Raw genomic sequence first — 27,041 nt, 5'->3', positions numbered from 1 at the left:
TGGGGAAAAAGGTATCACCCCTGAAGAGATCCCTGCGGAGGGTAGTGCTAGTGAGTCCCGGTATAGCTGTGTCTATAATGTCAGTACCCCGCCCCACCGTTCCTCACCTGCTGCCCTCTGAAGAGATAGATCACCAGCCGGGGTGCTTCATCTATAATGACGTTATTCCTTCACCTCCAGGCCACTACAGCCAATGCTCACAGTTTGTCTGTCTCTGCTGAAGCCAGGTACCCGCACCCAATGCCAACAGGATGGGGTCAGTTGTCTCCTCTCCGTCTCTCTTACTCAATCTGCTGCCGTTGGTCACCAAGAGTTCACTGGCCGCACCGCTTTCTGATGCCTCTATCCGCCGCCTGACACTGCGGGGCCTCCGATCTCCGCTGCCGCTTGTATATTGCAGCGAGTACCAATAGATGATGGCAGACACGCCTGATTGGCCATGTTAGACACACCCATGCCCAACAGGTCATGCTAGGCACACCCCTTTGACGGTGCACCCCCTAATAAAATGTGCTGCGTACACCTATGATCATGATATATAAAACATTACCTGCAGTTACATGAAATATAAGGTAGAGATGGTCCTGAGCCTACAACCTGAGCAGTGAGGGGATCATACAGTACTGACCACTGCACATTTATTGCAGGAGTTACTGGAGCGCTGCCATGCGGCTAATGCCAGCTACCTTTTCCAAACGGACAAATTTTACAGCCAGAAGTACGACACTGGCGATAAATCGATACAATGTGGGCGCAGGGTAGACTGTCTCAAGCTCTGGCTAATGTGGAAGGCACTTGGATCCAAGGGGCTGGAGAAACGCGTTGATCGAGCACTGGAGAATACCAGGTAAAGGATGGCCTGACAACATGCATGTCTAATGGGTTACAATAATACAATAAGGTCTCTATGTTCTGTTTTCCTGCAGAACACTGTAATGTAGCATTTCGTATGCAGATACGCTGCAGTCACACACAGAATATAGACATGCTGCAGATCATTTTAATCAGCAGAAGCTGCTTAAACTCTGTTTTGCATATAAGAGGCTGTTCAACAGTAAAAAAGTCACAAAAAATATGCCCGCGACACAGAGTCACATGGAGCTCACGGGTTATAATAACCCAACTTGTATCGCATAAAGCAGGGGTGGGGAACCTCAGGCCCGGGGGCCGCAAGCCGGTCTGAGTGGCCCTCCCGGCGGCTTTGCCGGGAGTCAAGTACAGGGGAATTCTCGATAGAGGTCGGTAGTTATCGAGTGATTCCTCTTAATCAACAGCAGCCGGAGACTGTCAGTCCTATTCAGCGGCAGCCGCCGGAGCGTGGGACGGCTGCAGCAGGACAATTTGTAACAGAAATTTTTACATATGGTCCCCGAAGGATTTTTTCCCCATACAAATGGCCCTTGGCACATAAAAAGGTTCCCCACCCCTGGCATAAAGGATAGATGTAAGTGGACACATCTGTAGGTTTCATTTACTTTAGGAAACACTGGCACACTCACTGAATGCAAACATAATGAGGCTGGTGCAGAATACAACCAGAACTAATATGCAGAGTTGTATGCCTCTCTATGGTCGGAATGCCACTATCCATACGCTTGGCTTATAGTGATCATCATCAATGTAAATGCTCATCAGTCCTATAGTAAGTGCAAACACGTACACATGGCTCAGTTCCGTTGACGCATCTTAGCTGAAGCCTTCCGGAGAATATTCCATTAGTCTCGGACGTACGCAGCTTTCATAGGATCACTCACTGCTGTGTGCACCTTGTGCCAGAGCATGGGCAGAACAAAGACACATAAGATAGGCTACGCCAAAGGATCTAGCCAATGAGTAGATAGAATAAATGTGTTCATCATAGGACATACACAGCAGAGCGAACAGCATAGATTTACTATAGTACCATTAGTCCATGCTGCCTCCACTCCAACTCAACAAGTGAGCACCTTCCTTGTAGTTTTGACATAATCATCTCGTATTTAAAGCCTTAATTAAAGTACTTCACTGTATCTTTCAGATACCTGGCAGAGGAGATGAAGAAGAGGGAAGGCTTCATTATTGTTATGGAGGCATGTTGGTTCGAATTTTAAGTAATATGTTTTACAAAAAACAATGCTGGAATTACCACAGTGGGGCACCACACACTGGGAAGAAGGGGGGGGGGGGTGCACATAGATACATAAACAGTATTGGACTGGCCTAGAGAAGGGGCATGGTGCAGGCTGCGGTATTTGGAGGGGGAGCACACCCCAGAGCAGCGGGTAGGTAGTGGATGTATACATGCCAGGTGCATCTATTCACAGTGTAGAGGGAGCCTGTGTGTTGCCCAGCATGCCGGGCCCTGGTAAAAAAAATTGGGGCGTGGCACATTTACGGGAGGCGTGGCCACCTACCGTGATTAGGCCACATGCCCAAAATGTTTAGAGGTGGGTGAAAAAACACTCTAAATTCGGGGGGGGGGGGGGGGGGGTGGGGGGGGTATTGTAACCCCCAACCCTTAGCAGTAGCACACACCTAGCTACAGCATGTGCTGTGCTGACAGCAGGCCCAGCATGAGCTCTTACGCTGTCAGTGAGACGCTCATGCTGAGCCTGCTTTCAGCACAGGCTGTAGGTCTGTGCTGCTGCTGCCTGGGAGGGACGGAGGGGGAAGGGAGAGGATGGGGTCGGACCAGGGCCCCAGCCGGGCCCCTCCAGCAAGCTTGGGCCCAGGTAATTAGTGTGTATATATATAAATAGCAGATGATTGTGCTGGCACTAGGCAGCCACGTGTGGTGCAGTTTCCCTGAAATTAATTGATGTTTTTTTTTTTTTATCTTTGTTTCCGCAAGTGGGGAGTTATTTCTGCTCCATGGGAGAGGCTTTGGAAGTCTGATTGTTAAGTCGGAGTGTTAATATCAAATGCGTTTTGCACATACAGTACATGCTGTAAATGGCATGTGTCTGGGACATGTCCCTGTGTTTGGTTTTGTTCAAGGATGCAAATATGCAATTTTTGCACCAACTATTTGTTCATTTTGCAACCATCCCTGCATCAAAACCTTCTGCACCAGTTACTCTTAGATAGCACCGAGCAGAATATTGGTATTTCATGGTATTATTTATAGTCACTCTGGACTTTCTTTATTGTAGCACTTATGCAAGACTCAGCTCGAGTAACAAAGTTTAATGTTACGCTCTTCCAGTCATTCTGAATCTAGTGGTGGAGAACTCATTCACACAACAAATTGGAAAATTACTGTGATTGTAAAAAGGTGGTAAAATGTAAGAGGGAATGTGCCACTACGGGGGAAATTTACTAAGATGAGAGTTATATTGAAGATGGGATGTTGCCCATAGCGACCAATCATATATTGGGCCAGATGCACTTAGCTTCAAAAGTGATAACATGGAGAGTGATAAACAGCCAGCCAATCAGCTCCTGCCTGTCATGTCACAGACTGTGTTTGAAAAATGTCAAGTAGGAGCTGATTGGCTGGCTGTTTATCACTCTCCATTTTATCACTTTTGTAGCTTAGTGCATCTGGCCCTATATCTTTTATCTTCTAGAAGGTTCAAAGTAGTATCTGATTCGTTGCTATGGAAAACATCCCATCTTTAATATAACTCCCACGTTAATAAATTCCCCACTAGAGGTCTTCCATACAATATACTGTATGCCTACTTTTTATATACGCTCAAAATTTTAACCTGCCTTTGCGACCTCCACTCCACTAGTGTCAAAATACCGGGAGAGATTTGTGGTTTCATGAAACAGGTGGAGGGGCCAATCCCAGGATCGGGATTTCAATCTCAGGATTGGAGTATCAAATCGGGATATCGGGATTTGACTGTGCATGCGCAGTCTAATGCCAGGCAATACCCGTTCAGATGCTGCCTGGTGGTACCCGACCCCGGCGTGTGGCCTGCACAGCGTGACCTATGACTATCAAGCTGCGCTGGCCACATTGCCACATCCCCGCTCCCAGCCGCAGCGTCTCTTCCCAGCTCCCGGGCATACCTCCTGCCGTGCTGATGCTGCCATCTGCCTGGGGCACCAGACCCATACCACCGCTACTCTCTGCTCCGCTCCCAGCTGCCTGCCCATGTAAGTAAATCTGTGGGGCGGCCAGTGTGAGGGTTCCCGGATTGAAAAAGTGCCCCAGGATTGGCATCTCTAAACAAATCATAGTGAATCACATCACCAAGCCCCCACTCATTTCACTAGCGATGCAAATGGGATCTAGAAGGCTTACCTGTTTTTCTGGGAGTCCAGGAGAGCTACCAGACATTCTGAGAAGGACTTGGGTCCATATAGGGGTTTGGAGATGTTCTATGCAATGAGGGAGTCCATTCATTATGACAGAAGTCTCCCCTTCTGTGTGTGCATAGGTGCCGATTCTGTGGGGCCCGAGCACCCACAGAAATTGATGAGCACCCACGGACCCAAGTCGCGCTGCTGGGCCACTGTATTAACTTGCTAATTTGTGGCTGCAGCACCCGCATCACTGGACCCGCCGCTTGGGAAACAGTATGCCGGGATGGCGGGAAGAGTGCATTCCATCCGCAGAGTAATTGGTGGATGTGAGGCAGGCCAGCCTGTGCGTGCTGTGCACATAGCGCACACTGACTGAGTAGCTCAGCAGCGGCCCTTCCGCCCATGTCCCACCACACTCCCCCTCCCTCATTGCCGGCACAGGTACTGTGGGGGCATTAATGTACCTGAACTGTGAGGGCATTTATGTATTTGGCACTGTGAGGGCATTTATGTATTTGGCACTGTGGGGGCATTTATGTATTTGGCACTGTGGGGGCATTTATGTATTTGGCACTGTGGGGGTATTTATGTACTTGGCACTGTGGGGGCATTTATGTATTTGGCACTGTGGGGGCATTTATGTATTTGGCACTGTGGGGGTATTTATGTATTTGGCACTGTGGGGGCATTTATGTATTTGGCACTGTAGGGGCATTTATGTATTTGGCACTGTGGGGGTATTTATGTACTTGGCACTGTGGGGGCATTTATGTATTTGGCACTGTGGGGGTATTTATGTACTTGGCACTGTGGGGGCATTTATGTATTTGGCACTGTGGGGGCATTTATGTATTTGGCACTGCTACCATCATTTGAATATTGGAGACAACTGTACTGCGTAATATAAATTGGTATTATTTTGTGGCCACGCCTCTTCCCCGTGAAGCCATTCCCCTATATTTTTGGCTTGAGCACCCACCAGCAAAATCATAAATTGGCACCTGTGTGTGGGAGGGAGATCTTCACACCAGTGAGATATCTCCTTTATTTTGCTAATATACATATATACTAATGTTTATTTTACAGCCACGGTTTGTGAACTTATGTTTTTGGTATGTGCCACCAAGCCTTCGAAGACAAAAGAATTCTCCACATTACTGGGACAGAATCGGAAAGGTATTTTCATACTTCATCCTCAATCTTTTCAATTATGAATTTAAAAAAAAGTTATATCTGTAGTACAAGGTAAAATGGTTAATATGGGGGGGAACCTACCATTGAATTTTAAAATGTATGGTTCCAGAGGGGCATATGTGGTGAAAGAGGGTAACCGAGTGATCTCACTTCTATCTTGGGACACTCTATTTAACTGATTGCCTCAACTTTGGACAATCACTAGATATATTGTTTGAGTTTCCATTGTCCAGAGCTGACCAACCATGGTCGTCATGTTTCGGCCAGGGGACCTTGTGGAAAAAGTGTCCCCCTGGCTGTGGCATGACACTGCTGGTTGTTAAGTGGGACCCCACAATTTTTGGAACCAGGATCAGTCCAAGAGCCTGGTGCTGGTTTCTTAAATATGGGGGTACCCCACAATTTTTATCCACCACATTTGGGGAACCATGACCGGCTCAATGAGCCCAGGGCTGGTTATGCTCAGAAGGGGGGACCCCAAGCCGTTTTTTTCTTACATTTTTTACAAAACAGAGCACACGCCCATATCTAAAAAATCACACATTATCGCTAATAAAAACTGCATATCTGCATACGCGACATGGTGCTAAAATAACATTGCATTGATTTTGTGCATTGAGGTGTAATAATGGAGTTATTTCGAGTGATTTTGCAAAGACGATTCTTAGTAAATTTTCGATTTACATCGATAACAATGTTATTGCCCCAAAATCATTAAAAAAAAAGACCAATGAATCAAAATCACATTTTACTAAATTTCCCCTTTGATGTTCACTATGTTGCATTAAAGATTGCACTTTCTAAAATTAAAATAATTTCCCTCCAGGTAGCACCGATCGTAAAGGAGAGAATGATGAAGAAAGGATCAATGATGGTCGGATATCAGCCTCATGGGAACAGGGTCAATTTTTTCAGACAGATTGTGGTGAATCCTGAAGTGACCAAAGAAGATCTGGACTTCTTCCTGGATGAAATACAAAAACTGTCAGAAGATCTATGAATTGTCCTGGAAAGATACATTACTCATAATAAATACATTAGAGTAGTGATTCTCAACCTCGGTCCTCAGGACCCCCCCACCAGTACACGCTTTCCAGGTCACCCGACAGGTGCACTCATTATTCACTGACACATTTTAAAAGATCACAGGTGGAGCTAATTATTTCACCTGTGATTGTGTGTCGAGACCTGGAAAACGTGCACTGTTGGGGACCGAGCTTGAGAACCACTGCATAAGAGCAGGCAATGGGACAGGAGGGCATTGTCTGCAGTAGCCGCTACTGATTTTTAATGTGAGGTTTGGCACAGAAAGTACACAGGGCCAAATGTATTAAGCCTTAACAAGATATAAAGTGGGGGTGATAGAGAGAGAAAGCTAAAGGACCAGCCAATCAGCTACTAACTGTAATTTCTCAAAAACAGACTGTAACATGATAGTTAGGAGCTAATTGGATGGTACTTTATCTCTCTTTAATAACCTCCACTTTATCTCTGGTTAAGGTGTGATACATCTGCACCACAGCCTATTTTACTACTGCATTTATGCAATAAATTGTGCAGTTAATGTTAATAAAATGGAGGTGGGGGTGTACACCCTGCGCTTAATTACCACACATATAATAATTAATAATTAAAATACAAAATATTGGTGTATTAAAAGGATTTTATTTAAAATTTTGACAGATTTTAAACAGACTTAATGGGGGAAATTTACTAATATGAATTCGTAAAAAATAGGTGTATTCGTAGGCAGAAATACACCTATTTTTCACACATTTGTATTTTCGGGATTTACTATCCCAAAAATACAGCAATTCGTATTCCTAAAGATGGCACATTCGTATTTGTACTTACAAATACGAATGTCTACACCATCGATAGGATACGACAGGAATCACCATTCAAAAGAATGGTGGTTCCTTATTTACTAAGCAGCCGTATTGAAAATACGGCTGCTCATTAGTGTAAAACAGCCATGAAAATACGACAGGAAAATACACCTTGATTGTCCTGTCATATTTGGCTTTAGCCTGCACGGATCAGTCAGATCCGTGCAGGCTGCAGTGTAAAAAAAATGGAAAAGTAAATAAATAAAGAAAAAAACAGCATGGGGTTCCCCCCACAGCTGTAACCAGCACCAGGCTGAAAGAGTCGGGGCTGGTAATTAAAAATCAGGGAACCTGACAAATAGGGGTTCCCCGATTTTTAACAACCAGCGCCAGGCTCCAGGTCCGGGGCTGGTTCCCAAAATACGGGGGACAAAATGACTAGGGGTCCCCCATATTTTAAGAACCAGCCCCAGGCCAAACCAGCCAGCAGGGTAATGCTACAGCCGGGGGGAGACTTTTTATACAAGTCCCCCCGGCCAAAGCATTCATCCCTTTTTCATGCTTGGCACCCTTACATTTGCACAGCAGATTTGATCTATGCCCATAGGAAGAGCGCCTAGTATTTGAATCCCATCTGTACATATACGTATTCATCCCTACCGACCAGTCAGCCTGGCCAGGGGCCCTGGGGGAGTGGGGACCCCCCCAATAAAGGGGTCCGCCTTCCCCCTCCAGGACTTACCTGACCAGGCTGAAGCCTGGTGCTGTCCTCGATGCCACTGGGCAGTGGGCATCGAGCTGATAGTGGTGTAAAAAAATAGATGAATAAACTATTGTTTTAAACTGTGGAACTATGAGTCCCAGCAAGCCTCCCCCGCAAGCTGGGACTTGGAGAACCACAAGTCCCAGCCTGCGGGGCATTAAAGGGCCCGCTGGGTCTTTTAGTTCCACAGTAAAAAAAATTGTTCAATAAATACACACTGACACATGAAAAATTAAAGTTTAATACATACATTACACACATACTGATACTTACCTATCTTGATCGCGTAGGTAGGTCCCAGAGTCTTGATCCAGTGCCTTGTCCTGGTTCCGGATCCATGTCGTCATTCTTCAGCATGTCGATTTCCATGTCGGCGTCCGGTCCGGGGTCCGAAGAAATCCATGGTGGACCTGTGGAAGGAAATCCAACTCACCCAGGTCCTCCATGGAAGTTCTTCAGGCTTGATCCGATGTAGTCCAGGTTTTCTTGCATCTTCTTCAAGCTTCCTCCATGGAAGCTCTGGTCTTGATCCGCCGTAGTCCAGGGCTTCTTCCATCTTCTTCAAGCTGCCGGCGACTCCGGCATCTCCCCGCTGCGGACTGAGAGGCGCAGAGATGTTTCCTCCTCTGCGCCTCTACTCAGAATGATTTCTGGCCAATCAGGAGCCGACTTTCTTGGCTCCTGATTGGCCGCTAGGCGGCCAATAGAAATCATACTGAGAAGAGGCGGCAGAGATGTTTCATGTTCGGCGCCTCTTCTCAGTAGGAGCCGAGTCGAGCACCCTAACTTGCTGAGGGAGGGAGCTGCAGCCCATAGTGCACACACAGGTGGACACTCGGGAAGCGGTTGACAGCGGGAGTGTGTGTGCATGCAGGAGGAGGGTTGCGGCTCATAAGCTACAGCAACCGTTGTGCCGCGCATGATGCCGCCAGCGAGCTCTCACTTGTCCAGCTTCCGCTCCCTGGACATGTCAGTCAGGCTGCCGCCAGTTCCTCTCCTGTCCACAGCAGCCCCTGATCCGGCGCAGCTCTTGGTCCGGGAGCAAGCAGCACCGCAGCCTGCTGACGCTGAGATGCTGTAGACCAGTGGGATGTTGCTGCTGTGGGATGAGCTGTGCGGCGCTCCGTGCAGCTGCACAGCTTGTCCCCCCTGTAAAAACATCCCTGCTGGCTGCCGCCCTTAACATGTGCTGGATGTGTCATATGTAAAAATACTAATGCTACTTGTCCCCATAGTTGTAATTCTGCTACTTTTTAACCACTAGAGCAGGGATGACCAAACCGGTCCTCTAGATCTACCAACAGTCCATGTTTTTCTGGGCATCTGTAGAATGTTTTGTTAGGAATTAATGTAGCATATGTTACAGTTAGTAATGACTACACATGTGCACCAGCTAGTTGGTCTGGAAAAACAAGGACTGTTGGTTGATCTTGAGAACTGGTCTTTTCTCTACAGACCACTGCTTAGCGAATGAACCAGGCCCTTTATTTGTTAACATACTTTGACAATGCCCATTAGAAGAGGGTTACCTATCCTTCCGGAATGGCCGGTAGGCTCCCGAAAATTGAGTCTCCCTCCCGGCCACCCGAAAAAGATGGTCAACCCTCCTGAATACCGGCAACCCCCCCCCCACACACACACACACACACACACACACACACATCTCCTCCGCAGCAGTGTTAATTTCCTGCCATTCGCTGCTTTTTGGGGGTGGGCCTAAAGATGCAAGTCGTGTAATTTAGCCCCACCCCCTCCTTGAAGAGCCACGGATTGCGGGATTTGCCATACTGGGAGCAAGTCTTCATGAAGTCTACATCAGGCCCCGCCCCCCAAAGTGCTGCTGACAGCCGTCTCTCCGGGAGAAGCCTGGAAAGGAGATTCAAAAAGTAGGCAACCCTGCATTAGAAGCATTGGGCCACATGAACCAGATATTCTGTTTTGGTTATAATTGTTTTCACATGCTATTTTCTTTCTATTGACTAACTTTATTATAGATTAGCATGTTACACGGTCCTGTTATTTTTCTGCCACCCATGACAATTACTTCCTATCATTCTGTAACCTATAGTGGGGGAAATTTACTAAGTATACAAATATTGTATTCTTAATAGGATAGAATATGACTGGCATCACCGTCGTATTTTATTTACAAATTCGTATTCCGGAAGAAAATTTTCCAATGGCGTATGGATTCGTATGGCGTATTTTAAATACAAATTTGTATGGGCAGCCTGCATGTCCCTCCCCCCACAGTTATAACCAGCCCCAGGCGCAAAGAGCCAGTCCTGGTTTTAAAAAATCAGGGAACAATTTAAATAGGGTTCCCCATGTTTTTTTAAAACCAACACCAGGCCCAAGGGCCGGTCCTAGTTCCCAAAATACAGGGGACAAAATGAATAGGGGTCCCCCATACTTCAAGAACCAGCACCAGGCCCAACCAGCCTTTAGGGTAATGCCACAGCTTGGGGGGGGGGGGGAATCCCCCCCGGCCAAAGCATTAACCCCTGAGCAGTCAGTCTGGGCTGGGGAAGTGGGGACCCCCCCATTGAAGCCCCCCCCCCCCCCCCCCCCCCCGCTCCAGAATTACCAGCCCAGACTGAAACCTCCTATTCCTGTACTCCTGGGCTGTGGGTACCTGGGTTCTGCTGTGGAACTATGAGTCCCAGCAAGCTTGGTCTGCATACTAGGACTTGGAGAACCACAAGTCCCAGCATGTGGCCCATTAATGGGCTTGCTGGGACTCTTCGTTCCACAGCAGAACCAATAGTTAAATAAAAATGTATTTAAGTTTTAAATCTTATGTGCAGCCTGGAGTTTGGTGGGGGAACACAGAGCGACCAGTAGATGAACAGAGGTGGCGGGCCGCCAGTGATTGGTTTCCCTTTCATTTGTATGTTGTTGGTTTTTTTTAAAGCAGCTCGGCTCCTGGTTCATTCATCCTGCGATTTATCACATACAAAAACTTGGCACATCAAGTGCCAAATCTTATGTGAGCCCTCCCGGGGAGCTGCCGGGACAATCAGGTTGAACTTGTACGAGGGCCTAAACCTCCCAGCTAGAGCCTAACCCTAACCCCTGCACCCCGCCATTTAATCCGATTTCCCCCTAACCCTTAGCCTCCTCCCCCTAACCCGCCCCCAAAGCCTAACCTTAAGCTCCCCCCACCACCCTCCAACTGCCTAAACCTTACCTCCCGCTTCCGTGGACATACCAGCAATTGGGATTTTGGCGGCAGTAACTTGATTGTTGTTGGCATTCTGGCAGTGACAAAATAGATATTTTTAAATATGAAACCAGGATGGCAACATATAGTAACCAGTACTAACCTGACATTCTGTTAGGATATGAAATACTGTATTACCTCTCTCCCCTCCTCTACAGGCGCTTCAGTACAGCTTTAGGAAAATGTCTTACCATTCACCTGGCAAATTACTTTTTTAAAAACTGCACAGAAACTGTCGGGAAGGAAGAACAAGGGATTTAAATTTATCCAAAATGTTTTTATTTGAAAATTAAATTTACAAACATTTTTTTTTACTTAAAGCAACATAAAAAAAAACAACAACAAAAAAACACGTTTTCTTCAATCATAGCAGCAGTGGAAGCTTTACGCCCATCATGAACTTTCTTTTCCCATGTGATCATCCACCAGGAACATACTATAGCATGGGTCTTCAACCTGTAGCCCTCCAGATGTTGTGAAACTACATGTTCCAACATGCATTGCCACATTTTTTTCCTATAAGAGCATGCCAAAAAACCTCAGGGCATGCTGGGACATGTAGTTCCACAACATCTGGAGGGCCACAGGTTGAAGACTATAGGGCTAAGAAGGGGATCATTTACATATCCCCAGCGGCTGATGAAGTGGGGGCTCCTGCTGTGCTGACCCAAGATTCCCTTGTGTGTATCTGGCTGGTTGCATCATTTGCAACCAGATCAGATAATGTACTGGCACAAACAATGGGAACATGCCAGGCAAATGGTTAATGGGATCTGATACAAGACAAAACATTTCATACTTAAGGCCTTCAAACATTTGTGTGAGGTATCACATGCCACCCTCGCATGCAATACCCCACTAACTGCCCGCCGGGGAGATGGCGGACTCCCAGGCGGCAGGATTGCATACATCACATTGTATGTGCTCCTTCTGCACATGATACATCATATGCGCTGCCATTAATTGCAACAGGATCCGACAAATCCTTTTGGAAGTCACAGTAATCTCTGGGTCTGGGCTTGATTCGTATAAGTGTACGGACACCTTAAGTTGTGACATCACTGGCCCTGTCTCTGTGTAGAGCCAGTCCCTGCAAAGAAAGCCTGCCAAGTCAGGGCTGTTTATATACTGTATATGGGCACACTGCTGTGTACTGTGGTATTGGCTGTGCTCTGTATATCGTGACTGTGTATATAGGGGCACATTACTGTGTGCTGCACTGTACTCTGCGGTATTAGCTGTGCTCTGTATATAGTGACTGTGTATATAGGGGCACACTGCTGTGTGCTCTGCTGTACTCTGCGGTATTGGCTGTGCTCTGTATATAGTGACTATGTATATAGGGGCACACTGCTGTGTGCTGTGCTGTACTCTGCGGTATTAGCTTTGCTCTATATATAGTGACTGTGTATATAGGGGCACACTGCTGTGTGCTGTGCTGTACTCTGCGGTATTGGCTGTGCTCTGTATATAGTGACTGTGTATATAGGGGCACGCTGCTGTGTGCTGTGCTGTACTCTGCGGTATTGGCTGTGCTCTGTATATAGTGACTGTGTATAGAGGGGCATGCTGCTGTGTGCTGCGCTGTACTCTGCGGTATTGGCTGTGCTCTGTATATAGTGCAGGGTTGCCGACCCTCCCGGAATTTGCGGGAGTCTCCCGAAAATCGGGTCCTTCCTCCAGGCCCCCGGAAGGGTGGGCAACCCTCCCGGAATCAGGGGGACCCCCACTGAGCCCCCCGATCGCGGCATTTATATGCCGCAATCCGCGGGTCTCAGGGGAGGGGGCGGAGCTAAAACGGCACAATCGTGACGTTTTAGCCCCGCCCCCTCCATGGATAACTGATATTCGGCTATTTGTTGTAATGGGGGCGGGGCTTAATGACGTCACAGTTAAGCCCCGCCCCCAAAACGTGTAATGCAATATTCCTCTCCGGGCTTCTCCCGGAGAGGATTTTTTCAAAGTCGGCAACCCTGATATAGTGACTATGTATATAGGGGCACACTGCTGTGTGCTGTGCTGTACTCTGCGGTATTAGCTTTGCTCTGTATATAGTGACTGTGTATATAGGGGCACACTGCTGTGTGCTGTGCTGTACTCTGCGGTATTGGCTGTGCTCTGTATATAGTGACTGTGTATATAGGGGCATGCTGCTGTGTGCTGCGCTGTACTGCGGTATTGGCTGTTCTCTGTATATAGTGACTGTGTATAGAGGGGCACGCTGCTGTGCTGTGCTGTACTGTGTGGTATTGGCTGTGCTCTGTATACAGTGAGAGTGTATATAGGGGCACGCTGCTGTGTGCTGCGCTGTACTGTGGCATTGGCTGTGCTCTGTAAATAGTGACTGTGTATATAGGGAGACGCTGCTGTGTACTGTGCTGTACTGTGGTATTGGCTGTGCTCTGTATATAGGGGCATGCTGCTGTGTGTTGTGCTGTACTGTGATATTGGCTGTGCTCTGTATATAGTGACTGTGTATATAGGGGCATGCTGCTTTGTTCTGCGCTGTCCTTTGTACCACCTCTGTAATGCTGTATACTCCACAGTTACGAAGGGCAGGACCTAGATTTATTAAATAATGATTAAGGGACATTGATATCTTTTTAGCATCTGGGGCAATAAAAGTCTTTATAATGGGAGCAACAATTATTATTTTACCAATTAGATATCCTCAAAATAATGATTGCTCTATCATAACAATATTATCCCACATTAGTGACCAAGTAATACTGCCCCATTAATCTAATAAAGTATTGCTTTGATTATACATTTATGTGCCCCCCTCCCCCCAATATATTCATTAAATAATATGCCCCCAGGGTATAACAATAATGTTTGTTGCCTCCATTGCAGCATATAAGTGCGCACAAAAAGGGGGTGTGGTCACAGCTCATAGGGGCAGGGTCATGGCTCATGGAGGCAGTCAAAGGCTCTAAGCCTCGGGCTACGCCCCCATTTCTCTGTCGCCCTCCTAGTAACTGTATTATCCCTACTTTTGTGCTGATTTTGCCAATTGTAAAACTGCTGCACATATCCCAATGTTTTATCAGTACATAGAGGCGAGTATATGATGGTGTTATGTTATGGTTGGAAGATACTGAGATATATACAGTAATACCCATAGCACTGAAGTAAGAATTGGACATAACCTTTTTTCGCATGCAAAAATCAGATGCGATTTTGCGGCCTATTTTTTTGCGTTTTCCGGCCGATTTGCATGCTGGGTACTTGTGTATTTTGGCGGCGCTCATCGCATTGCATACCATAAGGCATGCGATGCGATATCGCGCGATATTGTACAATGTCATACAATTTTTAAATTGTATGACATTGTATATGGCATACAATGCCATACAATGCGATGCGATGCGATTAAACATTGTATAAGCACCCTAATGGGTGCTTATACAATGTTAAATGCACCCCCACACCACCCCCGCACTATAAACGTGAACCCGAAGCGTGGCAAGCACAGCGAGCCCGCGAGGGGTTGCGGTACGCGTCCTACAACCTTTTCATACCCCCACTATCCACGTCGGCGTGGAGTTGAGAATAGAAAGTGTGGCGAGCGCAGCGAGCCACCGAGGCCGAAGCGTGGCGAGGGGACGCGGATACCTTCGTGGGCTTCAGAGGTATCCGCGTCCCCTCGCGGGGCACGCTGCGCTCGCCAGCTTCGGGCTCGGCGGCTCGCTGTGCTCGCCACACTTTCTATTCTCAACTCCACGCCGACGTGGATAGTGGGGGTATGAAAAGGTCGGAAGACACGTACCGCCGCCCCTCGCGGGCTCGCTGTGCTCGCCACGCTTCGGATTCACGTTTATAGTGGGGGTGGCGTGGGGGTGCATTTAACATTGTAAGCACCCATTTGGGTGCTTAAAAGCATCCTTTAAGGTGCTTATCCAATGTTTCATCGAATAGGGGGCAAAAATCACGTCGCATCGCATGCCAGATGCGATAAAAACATTGCGTGATGGAAATCGGGGGGCGCTGCCAAAATACACAAGTACCGCATGCTGTTCCATCATTGCACACCTTGCACACCCCCGATTTCCATCGTAGTGCATCACATCGCATGCAATATAGCGGCATGCGATGCATGCCGTGCGATGCATGCCATGCGATGCATGTGATGCGATTAAATTTTTAATTGTACAAGCACCCATCAGGGTGCTTACAATGTTAAATGCACCCCCATTGTCAACGCCACCCCCACTATCAACGCCAACCCGAAGGGTGGCGAGCGCAGCCAGCCCGCGAGGGGCGGCGGTACGCGTCCTCCGACCATTTCATCCCCTCACTATCCACGTCGGTGTGGAGTTGATTTTAGATAGTGTGGCGAGCGGGGGTGTCGTTGACAATGGGGGTGCATTTAACATTGCGAATCGCATCGCATGCCACTTGCTGGCATGCAATGCTATGCGATATTTAATTGTACAATCATGGGAATTTTCCCGAAAATCGCATCGCATCGCAAACCATCGCATAGTAGCTGGGGGTGTGCAAGGATGGAATAGCATGCAAATCGGCAGGAAATGGCTGAAAATCGGGAAAAAATCGGACACAAATCGGCCGCTAAATCGCATCGCAGATCGAATCGGCCAAAAAATCGGCCGATAAATCGGATGCGATATCGAATACGATTTACATTACATCGGGTGCCCTGATAATACACAAGTACCAATTATACAATAACATGGTTTATATTTCAATAAAATATAAAACTTTCCTCCACTATAAAAACAATTTTTTCTTAAAATTGTTACATATCCCCTTCATCCACCCGTTATTTACTCTCCAAAACGCTGAATAGTAAATCCATAGGTTTGGAGATAAAACTGCAGGCAAAGGTGATTATTTGTACTTTTCCCTGTTCCTCTTTGAGGCCTATGAATCAGGACAGTTGGGATGTGCGCTTTTCTGCCCCCAATTATCCCTGAAAACAATTTAAGGCTCTTTTGCTTAAAAAAAAAAAATTTATGCATGGCGGCCATCTTGTCCCATGACATCATTATGACATCACAAAGGCTCTGTGCCACAGGGACTTTCTACCGGCTTTAGGTGAAGAAGCATATTTCTGCTCACTTGCTTCATCTCTAATTTTTTGGATAAGTCTAAAAGAGGTTACCAGTGGCATCATGGGCTGTCTATGCAGCAAAATGTGCATCCCTGCACCCAGCAGGAAGGTAAGTGTGCTGTTATATTTATGGGTTGTACATTACATATAGAGGATTATCACAGGCCGCAATTGGGGGGAGCTCAACTGATATTGGGTGTTTCTGGGCAGATTGGGCGGTGATTTGTCCAGTTCTGTAGCCTAAATATGGGGGGATAGGTATATTGTATTGTTATTCTCAATGTACACAAATTTCCACACTTTATTCATTTATTTATTTTTTACTTATATTGAACATCCATGTAACAAAAAGAGATTTTCATGGCAGCGACCACTAGATGGATCATTGTTATGTAGCATTAGGGGTACATGGGTGGGTGATGATCCCTGTATGTAGCATTAGAGGGTACATGGGCGGGTGACGCTCCCTGTATGTAGCAATCAGGCCCATTATCAGCACTGAAGTTTCCATCATCCCACCTTGCTGGGCTTTGTAGTTCTGCAAGCACTTCTGCTGGTGACACACATGTAGGTACCCCCTGGAGACCCCCTTACCCATTTTTGGCTGTGTAGTGTTGCTCCTTCTCCTGCCAGTAGCTTCCTCCTGCCCATTCTCCTCCTGCCTGCCTCTAACTGCCACTAACTGCCCATGCGCCCTGGTGACCAGTGTTGTCAGATCATCCCTGTAATAAGCGCACATATGAATTACACAGGTCCCAAGGGTCAGAGATAATACCAACTCTCATTATGTCCGTGAGCAGTCAAATTTAGCCCTAGAAACTGTGTTAAAAAAATCTGGGAGGTAATGACAGTTTGTATGAACTCTGACCCCTGGGACCTGTGTAATTCATATGTGCGCTTATTAAAGTGATGATCTGGCACCCCTGCTGGTGACCCTCATACCAGGGGAAACGCAGGATGTAAGAGGGGGGTTTCTCCCAACACGACCCATTCGAGGAGGGACACAATGCTCTGTTCCTGGGCTTCCCTTTGATATTATGATTGCTGTCACCTGGGTTGAACCAGATACTTGTTAAGAAAGGTGATAGCAATCTTAAAATAACAGTAGGGATGGCCAATAATCGATGATTCATAGTGATTGATGGTTTATGGCTGATGTAGAATAAAACATTTTTGCCATCAATGGGGGAGAATCAGATGGTTTGCCTTCATCGATGGTGCAACATAACACCTGTGATGCCCTGCCCCTGGAACTGATTGGTCCATGAGCCAGTCTGTCACATAAAAGGGATGACCATCGGTTGGTGAAACCGAAATAACATACTGTAGATTTCTACCATCGATGACTACATGCAATATCACCATCGATACCGCAACCACACCGATGGTCAGCCCTAAATAAGAGAGAAGTCCAAAAACTGAGCATTTTGTTTCTTCTGGAGTAGGGCCAAGTTGGAGGGTACAGTATCTAATCTGTATAGTGTCACTAACACACCCACTGTTACTGAAGCGCAGGTGATAATGAGGTCAGGCCCAGGCAGTCTGCATTATTAGGCCCCGCCCTTTCACAACATGATGCCACAAACCGCAGGTCTGTGTGAAGGGGTGGAGCAAATATGATGGGATACTTATGAATTCATATTAGCCCCTCGCCACAGACCCACCACTACTCATGAAATTATGCTGTGAAGGGTGGGGTTTTGATTGTCGGATCAAGCACAGATATTTAAAATAAAATGGGGGGGGGGTGTTTCTAGTTACTGGGTACCCCCCCTTTGTGTGCTAGTGCATACCACCTGTTGCCCAGGGACGACATGGTCAATTGGTCTCTCCAGCTAGTGTCACCCTAACAATGGTTACATATTATAGACAGTGGGCGGTATTCAATGAACCTGATTCGCCATGTTTTTATGGCGAATTTGTGCTGTTTGGCGAATTTTTGACAAAAACGGTGAATCACCCTATTCAATGACCACATGGCAGCCAGCAGGGGGCGCCGGAGCCGAGCCGCTCATTACATATTCATATATTCACTGCACCCGATCGTTACGATCGTGTGTAGTGAATATACGCTCCCCTGCTGGCACCCCCGGGGGGGGCAGCCTGTGCTGCCTGGCACCCGGGGAGCCCACCTGCCCCCCACAAACGTTCAGGGGCAGGCAGAGAGACTTCCATCTCTCTGCCTGGCACCCTCCTCAGGCTCCATGCGCATTCGCCGCAGGAGCTCATATTCGCCTGTTAGGGGCAGCGAGCCCCTGACACGTTGAATACCGGAGCCCGCTGGCTCCGGAACGTGGCGAATGTGCAGCGAATCCTAAAAAGGATTCGCTGCACCTCGCAGGTATTCACATACCGCCCAGTATATGAAACTTATTGAATATACAGTAAGAAAGCTGAGCGGACCTTCTCTCAGTCATTATACATTGCTATAATCTTATTATAACTGCTGATGCCGGTACTAATAGTTATAACAATAAATTATAAGCCACAATGAGTTACAGCTGATTCCACTGCCCTGATCTGTTCTATTGCTTCCATGGTAGAAAGTGCTTGCAGTGCGGAGAGTTATGTAGTCACAGCTTATACATTCCTCTGCTCCTTACAGCCTAGCAAGTCTGCTAAGCAGCAGAAAGGAGCGGCCAAGCACCCCACCAGTGTGCAGCCCCCCAGCAGTGTGCAGCCCCCCACCAGTGTGCAGCCTGTTGTGCCCAGCGCCAATGTGTCTGGCGCCCTATCAGCTAAGCCCGACACTAATCTGGCGCGTGAGGCATATGTGGAAGCAGCGGTGGCACCAGCCATTCACGAAGTGGAGGCCTTCTACTTCCCCGTTGATGGTAAGCTTCTCCCAGATGTTATGTATGGGCTGCTTGTTTCTGATCACTTTTCTAATTCTAGTGTTGCTTTGTTTGCGCGCACGTAACGGTGGTGCAGACAGTACTGTTCTGTTGTTCCGTCATTGTGACAGGCTGGTAACTAGTACAGTATATATGTAATAAGCTGGGAGTTCTGTGACAGGCTGGTAACTAGTACAGTATATATGTAATAAGCTGGGAATTCTGTGACAGGCTGGTAACTAGTACAGTATATATGTAATAAGCTGGGAGTTCTGTGACAGGCAGATAACTAGTATATATGTAATAAGCTGGGAGTTCTGTGACAGGCTGGTAACTAGTATATATGTAATAGGCTGGGAGCTCTGTGACATGCAGGTAAATAGTATATATATAATAAGCTGGGAGTTCTGTGACAGGCAGATAACTAGTATTTATGAAATAAGCTGGGAGTTCTGTGACAGGCTGGTAACTAGTATATATGTAATAGGCTGGGAGCTCTGTGACAGGCAGGTAACTAGTATATATGTAATTGGCTGGGAGTTCTGTGACAGGCAGGTAACTAGTATATATGTAATAAGCTGGGAGTTCTGTGACAGGCTGGTAACTGGTATATATGTAATAGGCTGGGAGTTCTGTGACAGGCAGGTAACTAGTATATATGTAATAGGCTGGGAGTTCTGTGACAGGCAGGTAACTAGTATATATGTAATAAGCTGGGAGCTCTGTGACAGGCAGGTAACTGGTATATATGTAATATGCTGGGAGTTCTGTGACAGGCTGGTAACTAGTATATATGTAATAAGCTGGGAGTTCTGTGACAGGCAGGTAACTAGTATATATGTACTAAGCTGGGAGTTCTGTGACAGGCAGGTAACTAGTATATATATAATAGGCTGGGAGATCTGTGACAGGCTGGAAACAAGTATATATGTAATAAGCTGGGAGTTCTGTGACAGGCAGGTAACTAGTATATATGTAATAAGCTGGGAGTTCTGTGACAGGCAGGTAACTAGTATATATGTAATAAGCTGGGAGTTCTGTGACAGGCAGGTAACTAGTATATATATAATAGGCTGGGAGATCTGTGACAGGCTGGAAACTAGTATATATGTAATAAGCTGGGAGTTCTGTGACAGGCAGGTAACTAGTATATATGTAATAAGCTGGGAGTTCTGTGACAGGCAGGTAACTAGTATATATGTAATAAGCTGGGAGTTCTGTGACAGGCTGGTAAATAGTATATATGTAATAAGCTGGGAGTTCTGTGACACGCAGGTACCTAGTATATATGTAATAAGCTGGGAGTTCTGTGACAGGCAGGTAAATAGTATATATGTAATAGGCTGGGAGTTCCGTGAGGGGACAGGAACTTGTTACTGTATCTCACAGCCTGATTTTGCCTTATACATTATACTGCATTAAATCTACAGGAATTTGCGCCTCCGCACAGATCTCACAACCTATTACATAGAGCACATACTGTAGACAGTACGGGGTACAATTACTACAATGAAAAGAGGTGATGTTGCCCATAGTAACCAATCGGATTCTGTCTCTCATTTTCAGATGATACAGCATCTCTTGCTAGCACTGACACCAGCAGCAGTGACTGTTCAGATAAGCCCGACACTAATCTGGCGCATGAGGCATACGTGGAAGCAGCAGTGGCAGCAGCCATTCACGAAGTAGTGGCCTCCTACTTCCCCATTGATGGTAAGCTTCTCCCGGATGTTATGTATGGGCTGCTTGTTTCTGATCACTTTTCTAATTCTAGTGTTGCTTTGTTTGCGCGCACGTACCGGTGGTGTAGACAGTACTGTTATGTTGTTCCGTCATTGTGACAGGCTGGTAACTAGTACAGTATATATGTAATAAGCTGGGAGTTCTGTGACAAGCTGGTAACTGGTATATATGTAATAGGCTGGGAGGTCTGTGACAGGCTGGTAACTAGTATATATGTAATAAGCTGGGAGTTCTGTGACAGGCTGGTAACTGGTATATATGTAATAGCATACCCTCCAACTGTACCGTTTTTCCCGGTACAGTACCGTTTTTTAACGGTCTGTACCGGCTAAAATATGCTGTACCGAATGTACCGCTTTTTTCACAGAACCTCAGGGTGAATGAGGGACTCTGGGAGTTGTAGTTTAAAACGGATGACTGATCTCGAAAGAGCGTGGGGGAGCTGCCTGCCAGGACTATATCTCCCAGGGTGCACGGCGGGGGGGACGCAGCGGGCCTGCCTCTCCCTGCTAGGGGATAGCCTGTGGTTGGAGGATGTCACGGCACGGCTGTGGGGAGACTACAAGTCCCGGCATGCTGCGTGCGGCCCTTCAGCCGTGCGAGAGTGACTGTAGATCTCTCTCCCCCCGCCGCCCCTCACCGCACCGCACCCAGCCACTACAGCGCAAGCCGCCGCCGTGATAAAAGAATGGGCGGCGTGACGTCACTAGTGGGCGGCCTAAAGTGCCCCAGCACGGAGAACCCGGCTGTGGCGACTAACAGCGGTCAAAGTTTCAAGTCATCGTCAAGCCAGACCCCGCACAACCGATGGGGACTGAGGTAGGGACAGCCAGCACAGCTGTCTCTTTTTTAAATGGGATGCTACAATTTTTTTGAATATGAAGTGCAAAGTAAAAGGGTCGTGGCCACTCCCCCTTTACACCTGGCCACGCCCCTCTATCTATGGCCACACCCCCGTACCGATTTTTAAGTTCAATATGTTGGAGGGTATGTAATAGGCTGGGAGCTCTGAGACAGGCTGGTAACTAGTATATATGTAATAAGCTGGGAGTTCTGTGACAGGCTGGTAAATAGTATATATGTAATAAGCTGGGAGTTCTGTGACAGGCAGGTAACTAGTATATATGTAATAAGCTGGGAGTTCTGTGACAGGCTGGTAACTGGTATATATGTAATAGGCTGGGAGCTCTGTGACAGGCTGGTAACTAGTATATATGTAATAAGCTGGGAGTTCTGTGACAGGCTGGTAAATAGTATATATGTAATAAGCTGGGAGTTCTGTGACAGGCAGGTAACTAGTATATATGTAATAAGCTGGGAGTTCTGTGACAGGCTGGTAACTAGTACACATATACTGTATGTAATAGGCTGCGATTTCTGTGACAGGCTGGTAACTAGTATATATGTAATAAGCTGGGAGTTCTGTGACAGGCTGGTAACTAGTATATATGTAATAAGCTGGGAGTTCTGTGACAGGCAGGTAACTAGTATATATGTAATAAGCTGGGAGTTCTGTGACAGGCAGGTAACTAGTATATATGTAATAAGCTGGGAGTTCTGTGACAGGCAGGTAACTAGTATATATGTAATAAGCTGGGAGTTCTGTGACAGGCAGGTAAATAGTATATATGTAATAGGATGGAAGTTCTGTCACAGGCTGGTAAATAATATATATGTAATAGGCTGGGAGTTCTGTGACAGGCAGGTAAATAGTATATATGTAATAGGCTAAGAGTTCCGTAAGGGGACAGGAACTTGTTACTGTATCTCACAGCCTGATTTTGCCTTATACATTATACTGTATTACATCTACAGGAGATTGCGCCTCCGCACAGATCTCACAACCTATTACCTAGAGCACATACTGTAGACCATGGGTCCTCAAACTGCGGCCCTCCAGATGTTGTGAAACTACAAATCCCAGCATGCCTTGCCACAGTTTTGCTATAAGGGAGTGTTAAAACTGTGGCAAGGCATGCTGGGATTTGTAGTTTCACAACATCTGGAGGGCCGCAGTTTGAGGACCCATGCTGTAGACAGTACGGGGTACAATTACTACAATGAAAAGAGGTGATGTTGCCCATAGTAACCAATCGGATTCTGTCTCTCATTTTCAGATGATACAGCATCTCTTGCTAGCACTGACACCAGCAGCAGTGACTGTTCAGATAAGCCCAACACTAATCTGGCGCATGAGGCATACGTGGAAGCAGCAGTGGCAGCAGCCATTCACGAAGTAGTGGCCTTCTACTTCCCCGTTGATGGTAAGCTTCTCCCGGATGTTATGTATGGGCTGCTTGTTTCTGATCACTTTTCTAATTCTAGTATTGCTTTGTTTGCGCGCACGTACCGGTGGTGCAGACAGTACTGTTATGTTGTTCCGTCATTGTGACAGGCTGGTAACTAGTACAGTATATATGTAATAAGCTGGGAGTTCTGTGACAGGCTGGTAACTAGAATATATGTAATAAGCTGGGAGTTCTGTGACAGGCTGGTAACAAGTATATATGTAATAAGCTGGGAGTTCTGTGACAGGCAGGTAACTATTATATATATAATAAGCTGGGAGTTCTGTGACAGGCTGGTAACTAGTATACATATATGTAATAAGCTGGGAGTTCTGTGACAGGCAGGTAACTAGTATCTGCTGTATGTAATAGGCTGGGAGTTCTGTGACAGGCTGGTAACTAGTATATATGTAATAAGCTGGGAGTTTTGTGACAGGCTGGTAACTAGTACAGTATATATGTAATAGGCTGGGAGTTCTGTGACAGGCAGGTAACTAGTATATATGTAATAAGCTGGGAGTTCTGTGACAGGCTGGAAAATAGTATATATGTAATAAGCTGGGAGTTCTGTGACAGGCAGGTAAATAGTATATATGTAATAAGCTGGGAGTTCTGTGACAGGCAGGTAACTAGTATATATTTAATAAGCTGGGAGTTCTGTGACAGGTAGGTAACTAGTATATATGTAATAAGCTGGGAGTTCTGTGACAGGCTGGTAAATAGTATATACAGTTCTGGCCAGGTACATCGTGGTTTACAACGCGCTTTTGAGGGCTCTGACTCGCGAGTTGCAGATCGCGTTATGTCCTGCGTTATGTACCACGCCATGCAATACATAGTTTAACCACTGGGTGACTAATGCTCCACGTTAAGACTTTACGCTACGGATTTTTGCTAACCAGCCACTTTTCACTAGGGATTTTGTCCTTACTTTACGGACAGAGTATTTTGTATTTATTCGCAGACGCAGCTACGTACGGTCATTTATGTAATTGGTACAGAAGCCATGCTAACCTTTGCTATTGCTAGATGACTACTTAAAACATTATTTGAGGACCTACAGTATCATACTTTACACTACGGATTTTGTCCTTACTTTACGGACAGAGTTATTTTCTTTTATTCGCAGCCGCAGTGACGTACTGTATGGTCATGAACTGTATTTGATTGGTGCAGAAGCCATGCTAACCATCTGCCAGCAGTAAAATCACAGGCAATAGTGGCCTAGCGGGTAGAGGCACGGCTTCACTATCTCAGTATCAGTAGTTCGATCCTCAGTTGGTTACATTATATTTTTATTTTTGAAACGTTCTTTTTTTTTTTTTTTTAAACCAATACAGGTACTGTACTGTAGTTACAGTAGTTGGTGCTTACTGTATCAAATTCTTTCGGACTTTTCCACAAACAAAAATTCACAATGGCAGGCCTCCATGTACACGATAGTTAATACCCATACTGTACTGTACATACTGCGCTACAGAGAACGGTTTTTTTCGCAAAATAGATTTAGCTTTTCAGGTAAAACTCCTTGCCTTGAGGACCGAGTTTCGGGATAAAATTCGCTAACCTTTACTAACCAGCCACTTTTCACTACGGATCTTGTCCTTACTTTACGGACAGAGTACAGTATTTGTACATTACAGTATTTATTCGCAGAAGCAGCTACGTACGGTCATGTATGTAATTGGTACAGAAGCCATGCTAACCTTTGCTATTGCTGGATGACTACTTAAAACATTATTTGAGGACCTACAGTATCATACTTTACACTACGGATTTTGTCCTTACTTTACGGACAGAGTTATTTTCTTTTATTCGCAGCCGCAGTGACGTACTGTATGGTCATGAACTGTATGTGATTGGTGCAGAAGCCATGCTAACCATCTGCCAGCAGTAAAATCACAGGCAATAGTGGCCTAGCGGGTAGAGGCACGGCTTCACTATCTCAGTATCAGTAGTTCGATCCTCAGTTGGTTACATTATATTTTTATTTTTGAAACGTTCTTTTTTTTTTTTTTTTTTAAACCAATACAGGTACTGTACTGTAGTTACAGTAGTTGGTGCTTACTGTATCAAATTCTTTCGGACTTTTCCACAAACAAAAATTCACAATGGCAGGCCTCCATGTACACGATAGTTAATACCCATACTGTACTGTACATACAGGTACTGCGCTACAGAGAACGGTTTTTTTCGCAAAATAGATTTAGCTTTTCAGGTAAAACTCCTTGCCTTGAGGACCGAGTTTCGGGATAAAATTCACTAACCTTTACTAACCAGCCACTTTTCACTACGGATCTTGTCCTTACTTTACGGACAGACTTACAATACACCCACAGCTAGGGGATTTTGTACACAGCTAGGGGATTTTTTTTACACAAATACAGTATGACTGAGTCTGCGAAATAGTCTATTAATATGCGCAAAAATCCCCCCACCTGCGAAAAAATACGTTACTGTACAGTATTTACAGTATTACACCAACAGTATTTACAGTTGCACAGATTATACGAGAATACCCATAGTAGCAGCCTGCCAGTAGTAGCCCACCCTAATAGAGTATTGTCATCGCTAGTCGGGGATCTGCGGCCTATACACACCAGGCAATTTTAACACGTACAATATTCTAAATGGCGCTATCTCTACTGCACTGCACTGTACTGTATGTGGCATCCATGTTGATCCCTAAAATGGCGGAAAATCACGATACCACGTGATCCTATTGCTGTGACTACTTCAATTACAAGTACTGTACAGTATGCGGGAAAAAATGCAAAATGATCCGTTATTTACGGTATTACAACAATATTACTGACAATACCCCAATCCAGGATTTATTACACATTATACGGACAATACCCATAGCGGCAGCCTGCAGTAGCCTAATAAAGTATTCTCATCACTAGTCGGGGAACTCTGGACCATACACACCAGGCAATTTTCAGATGAAAAAATCACGATACTGTATCACATGTGCTCCTACTACTGACTAAGCCTGCGAAACAGTCTGTAAACATGAGAAAAACACCGGTCCCCTCGTTTGAGGAAAAAATACGTGTTTTACGGTATTACACCAATGGTATTACGGAGAGAACTAGTATTTAGCAGCCTACAGTAGCCCACCCTAATAGAGTACTGTCATCGCTAGTCGGGGATTTGCGGCCCATACACACCAGGCAATTTTAACACATTGTACAATATTCTCAATGGCGCTATCTCTACTGCACTGCACTGAACATCAAAAATCACGATATCACTACTCGCTACTGTATACAGTAAGTCTGCGAAACAGACTCTAGTATTTACGGACAATACCCATAGCGGCAGCCTGCAGTATCTGAATACAGTATACACAGCAGGCGATTGTATACAGTATTCTGCACCGGGTGCATTTGAACAGTAGGGAAAAAAGGGAAACATCTTCATTCAGGGAAGGGTGGGAAACGAGCGCTTCCGCGCAGGGACCGTTTTGTAGTGCTGCTTACTGTATACTGTAATGCAGCAATCAGTGAAATGTACAAATGACTGTACTACTGTATAGTGTACTTACTGCTCCAGCGAGATGATACTGTACAGTACTCTTCTTGCGGAAGGAAGGCAGTATGATGGTAACGCTTGGTAGAACAGGAACGCAGCAACAACTTGACTTTGGATTCAGCAGAATGAATAGTCCAGGTGTACAGGTACAATCTCGTGCTTGTATACAGGCAAGAGATGAAGAGACGATCCGTAGCAATTCTACACGGTTTAGATGCAGAAAAACAAACTGGATTGTTTGACAATTTTAATATCTGTAGCTGAATTTATGCTGGCAGAGACAAAGGAAATCCTTCATGAAGCTGATAGGTGCATTTGAA

At 46.0% G+C, this 27,041-nt stretch overlaps 2 protein-coding genes and 1 long non-coding RNA gene across 11 annotated transcripts in view; 2 read left to right on the top strand and 1 right to left on the bottom strand.

The window, feature by feature from the left end:
* The window catches only part of CSAD (cysteine sulfinic acid decarboxylase), a 43,839-nt gene extending 36,399 nt beyond the window's left edge, over window positions 1-7,440 (top strand). For 5 of the 9 annotated variants that reach the window (XM_083169614.1, XM_083169613.1, XM_083169611.1 and 2 more), the window contains 4 exons: window positions 648-847; window positions 2,018-2,069; window positions 5,323-5,412; window positions 6,257-7,439. In XM_083169614.1, coding sequence (XP_083025740.1) covers window positions 648-847; window positions 2,018-2,069; window positions 5,323-5,412; window positions 6,257-6,430 — 516 coding nt within the window. In that variant the 3' untranslated portion in view covers window positions 6,431-7,439. Of the gene's footprint in view, window positions 1-647; window positions 848-2,017; window positions 2,070-5,322; window positions 5,413-6,256 lie in introns of all 9 variants that reach the window. The other 4 variants (XM_083169616.1, XM_083169615.1, XM_083169617.1 and 1 more) reach the window with 1 other exon arrangement.
* On the bottom strand, window positions 6,196-17,136 carry LOC146057851 (uncharacterized). Its single transcript, XR_014469793.1, has 4 exons — window positions 16,914-17,136; window positions 11,384-11,477; window positions 11,213-11,279; window positions 6,196-6,394 (listed from the first exon to the last, which is right to left on the bottom strand). It is a non-coding gene; the product is annotated as an uncharacterized LOC146057851 (long non-coding RNA).
* Window positions 17,137-18,648: 1,512 nt separating this feature from the next.
* Window positions 18,649-25,527, top strand: LOC146058537 (uncharacterized). The gene is made up of 4 exons (XM_083170823.1): window positions 18,649-19,153; window positions 20,720-20,866; window positions 23,014-23,160; window positions 25,505-25,527. Exons 1-4 carry the CDS (start codon window positions 18,856-18,858, stop codon window positions 25,525-25,527), a joined length of 615 nt encoding a protein of 204 aa, XP_083026949.1. The 5' UTR covers window positions 18,649-18,855.
* The last annotated feature ends 1,514 nt before the right edge of the window (window positions 25,528-27,041 follow it).

This window comes from Crinia signifera, chromosome 2, assembly GCF_055691185.1.
Source record: "Crinia signifera chromosome 2, ASM5569118v1, whole genome shotgun sequence".
In the NCBI taxonomy this organism is placed as follows: domain Eukaryota; kingdom Metazoa; phylum Chordata; class Amphibia; order Anura; family Myobatrachidae; genus Crinia; species Crinia signifera.
The sequence above is the reverse complement of the archived record's forward strand: the minus strand, read 5'-3'. Positions and strand labels throughout refer to the sequence as shown.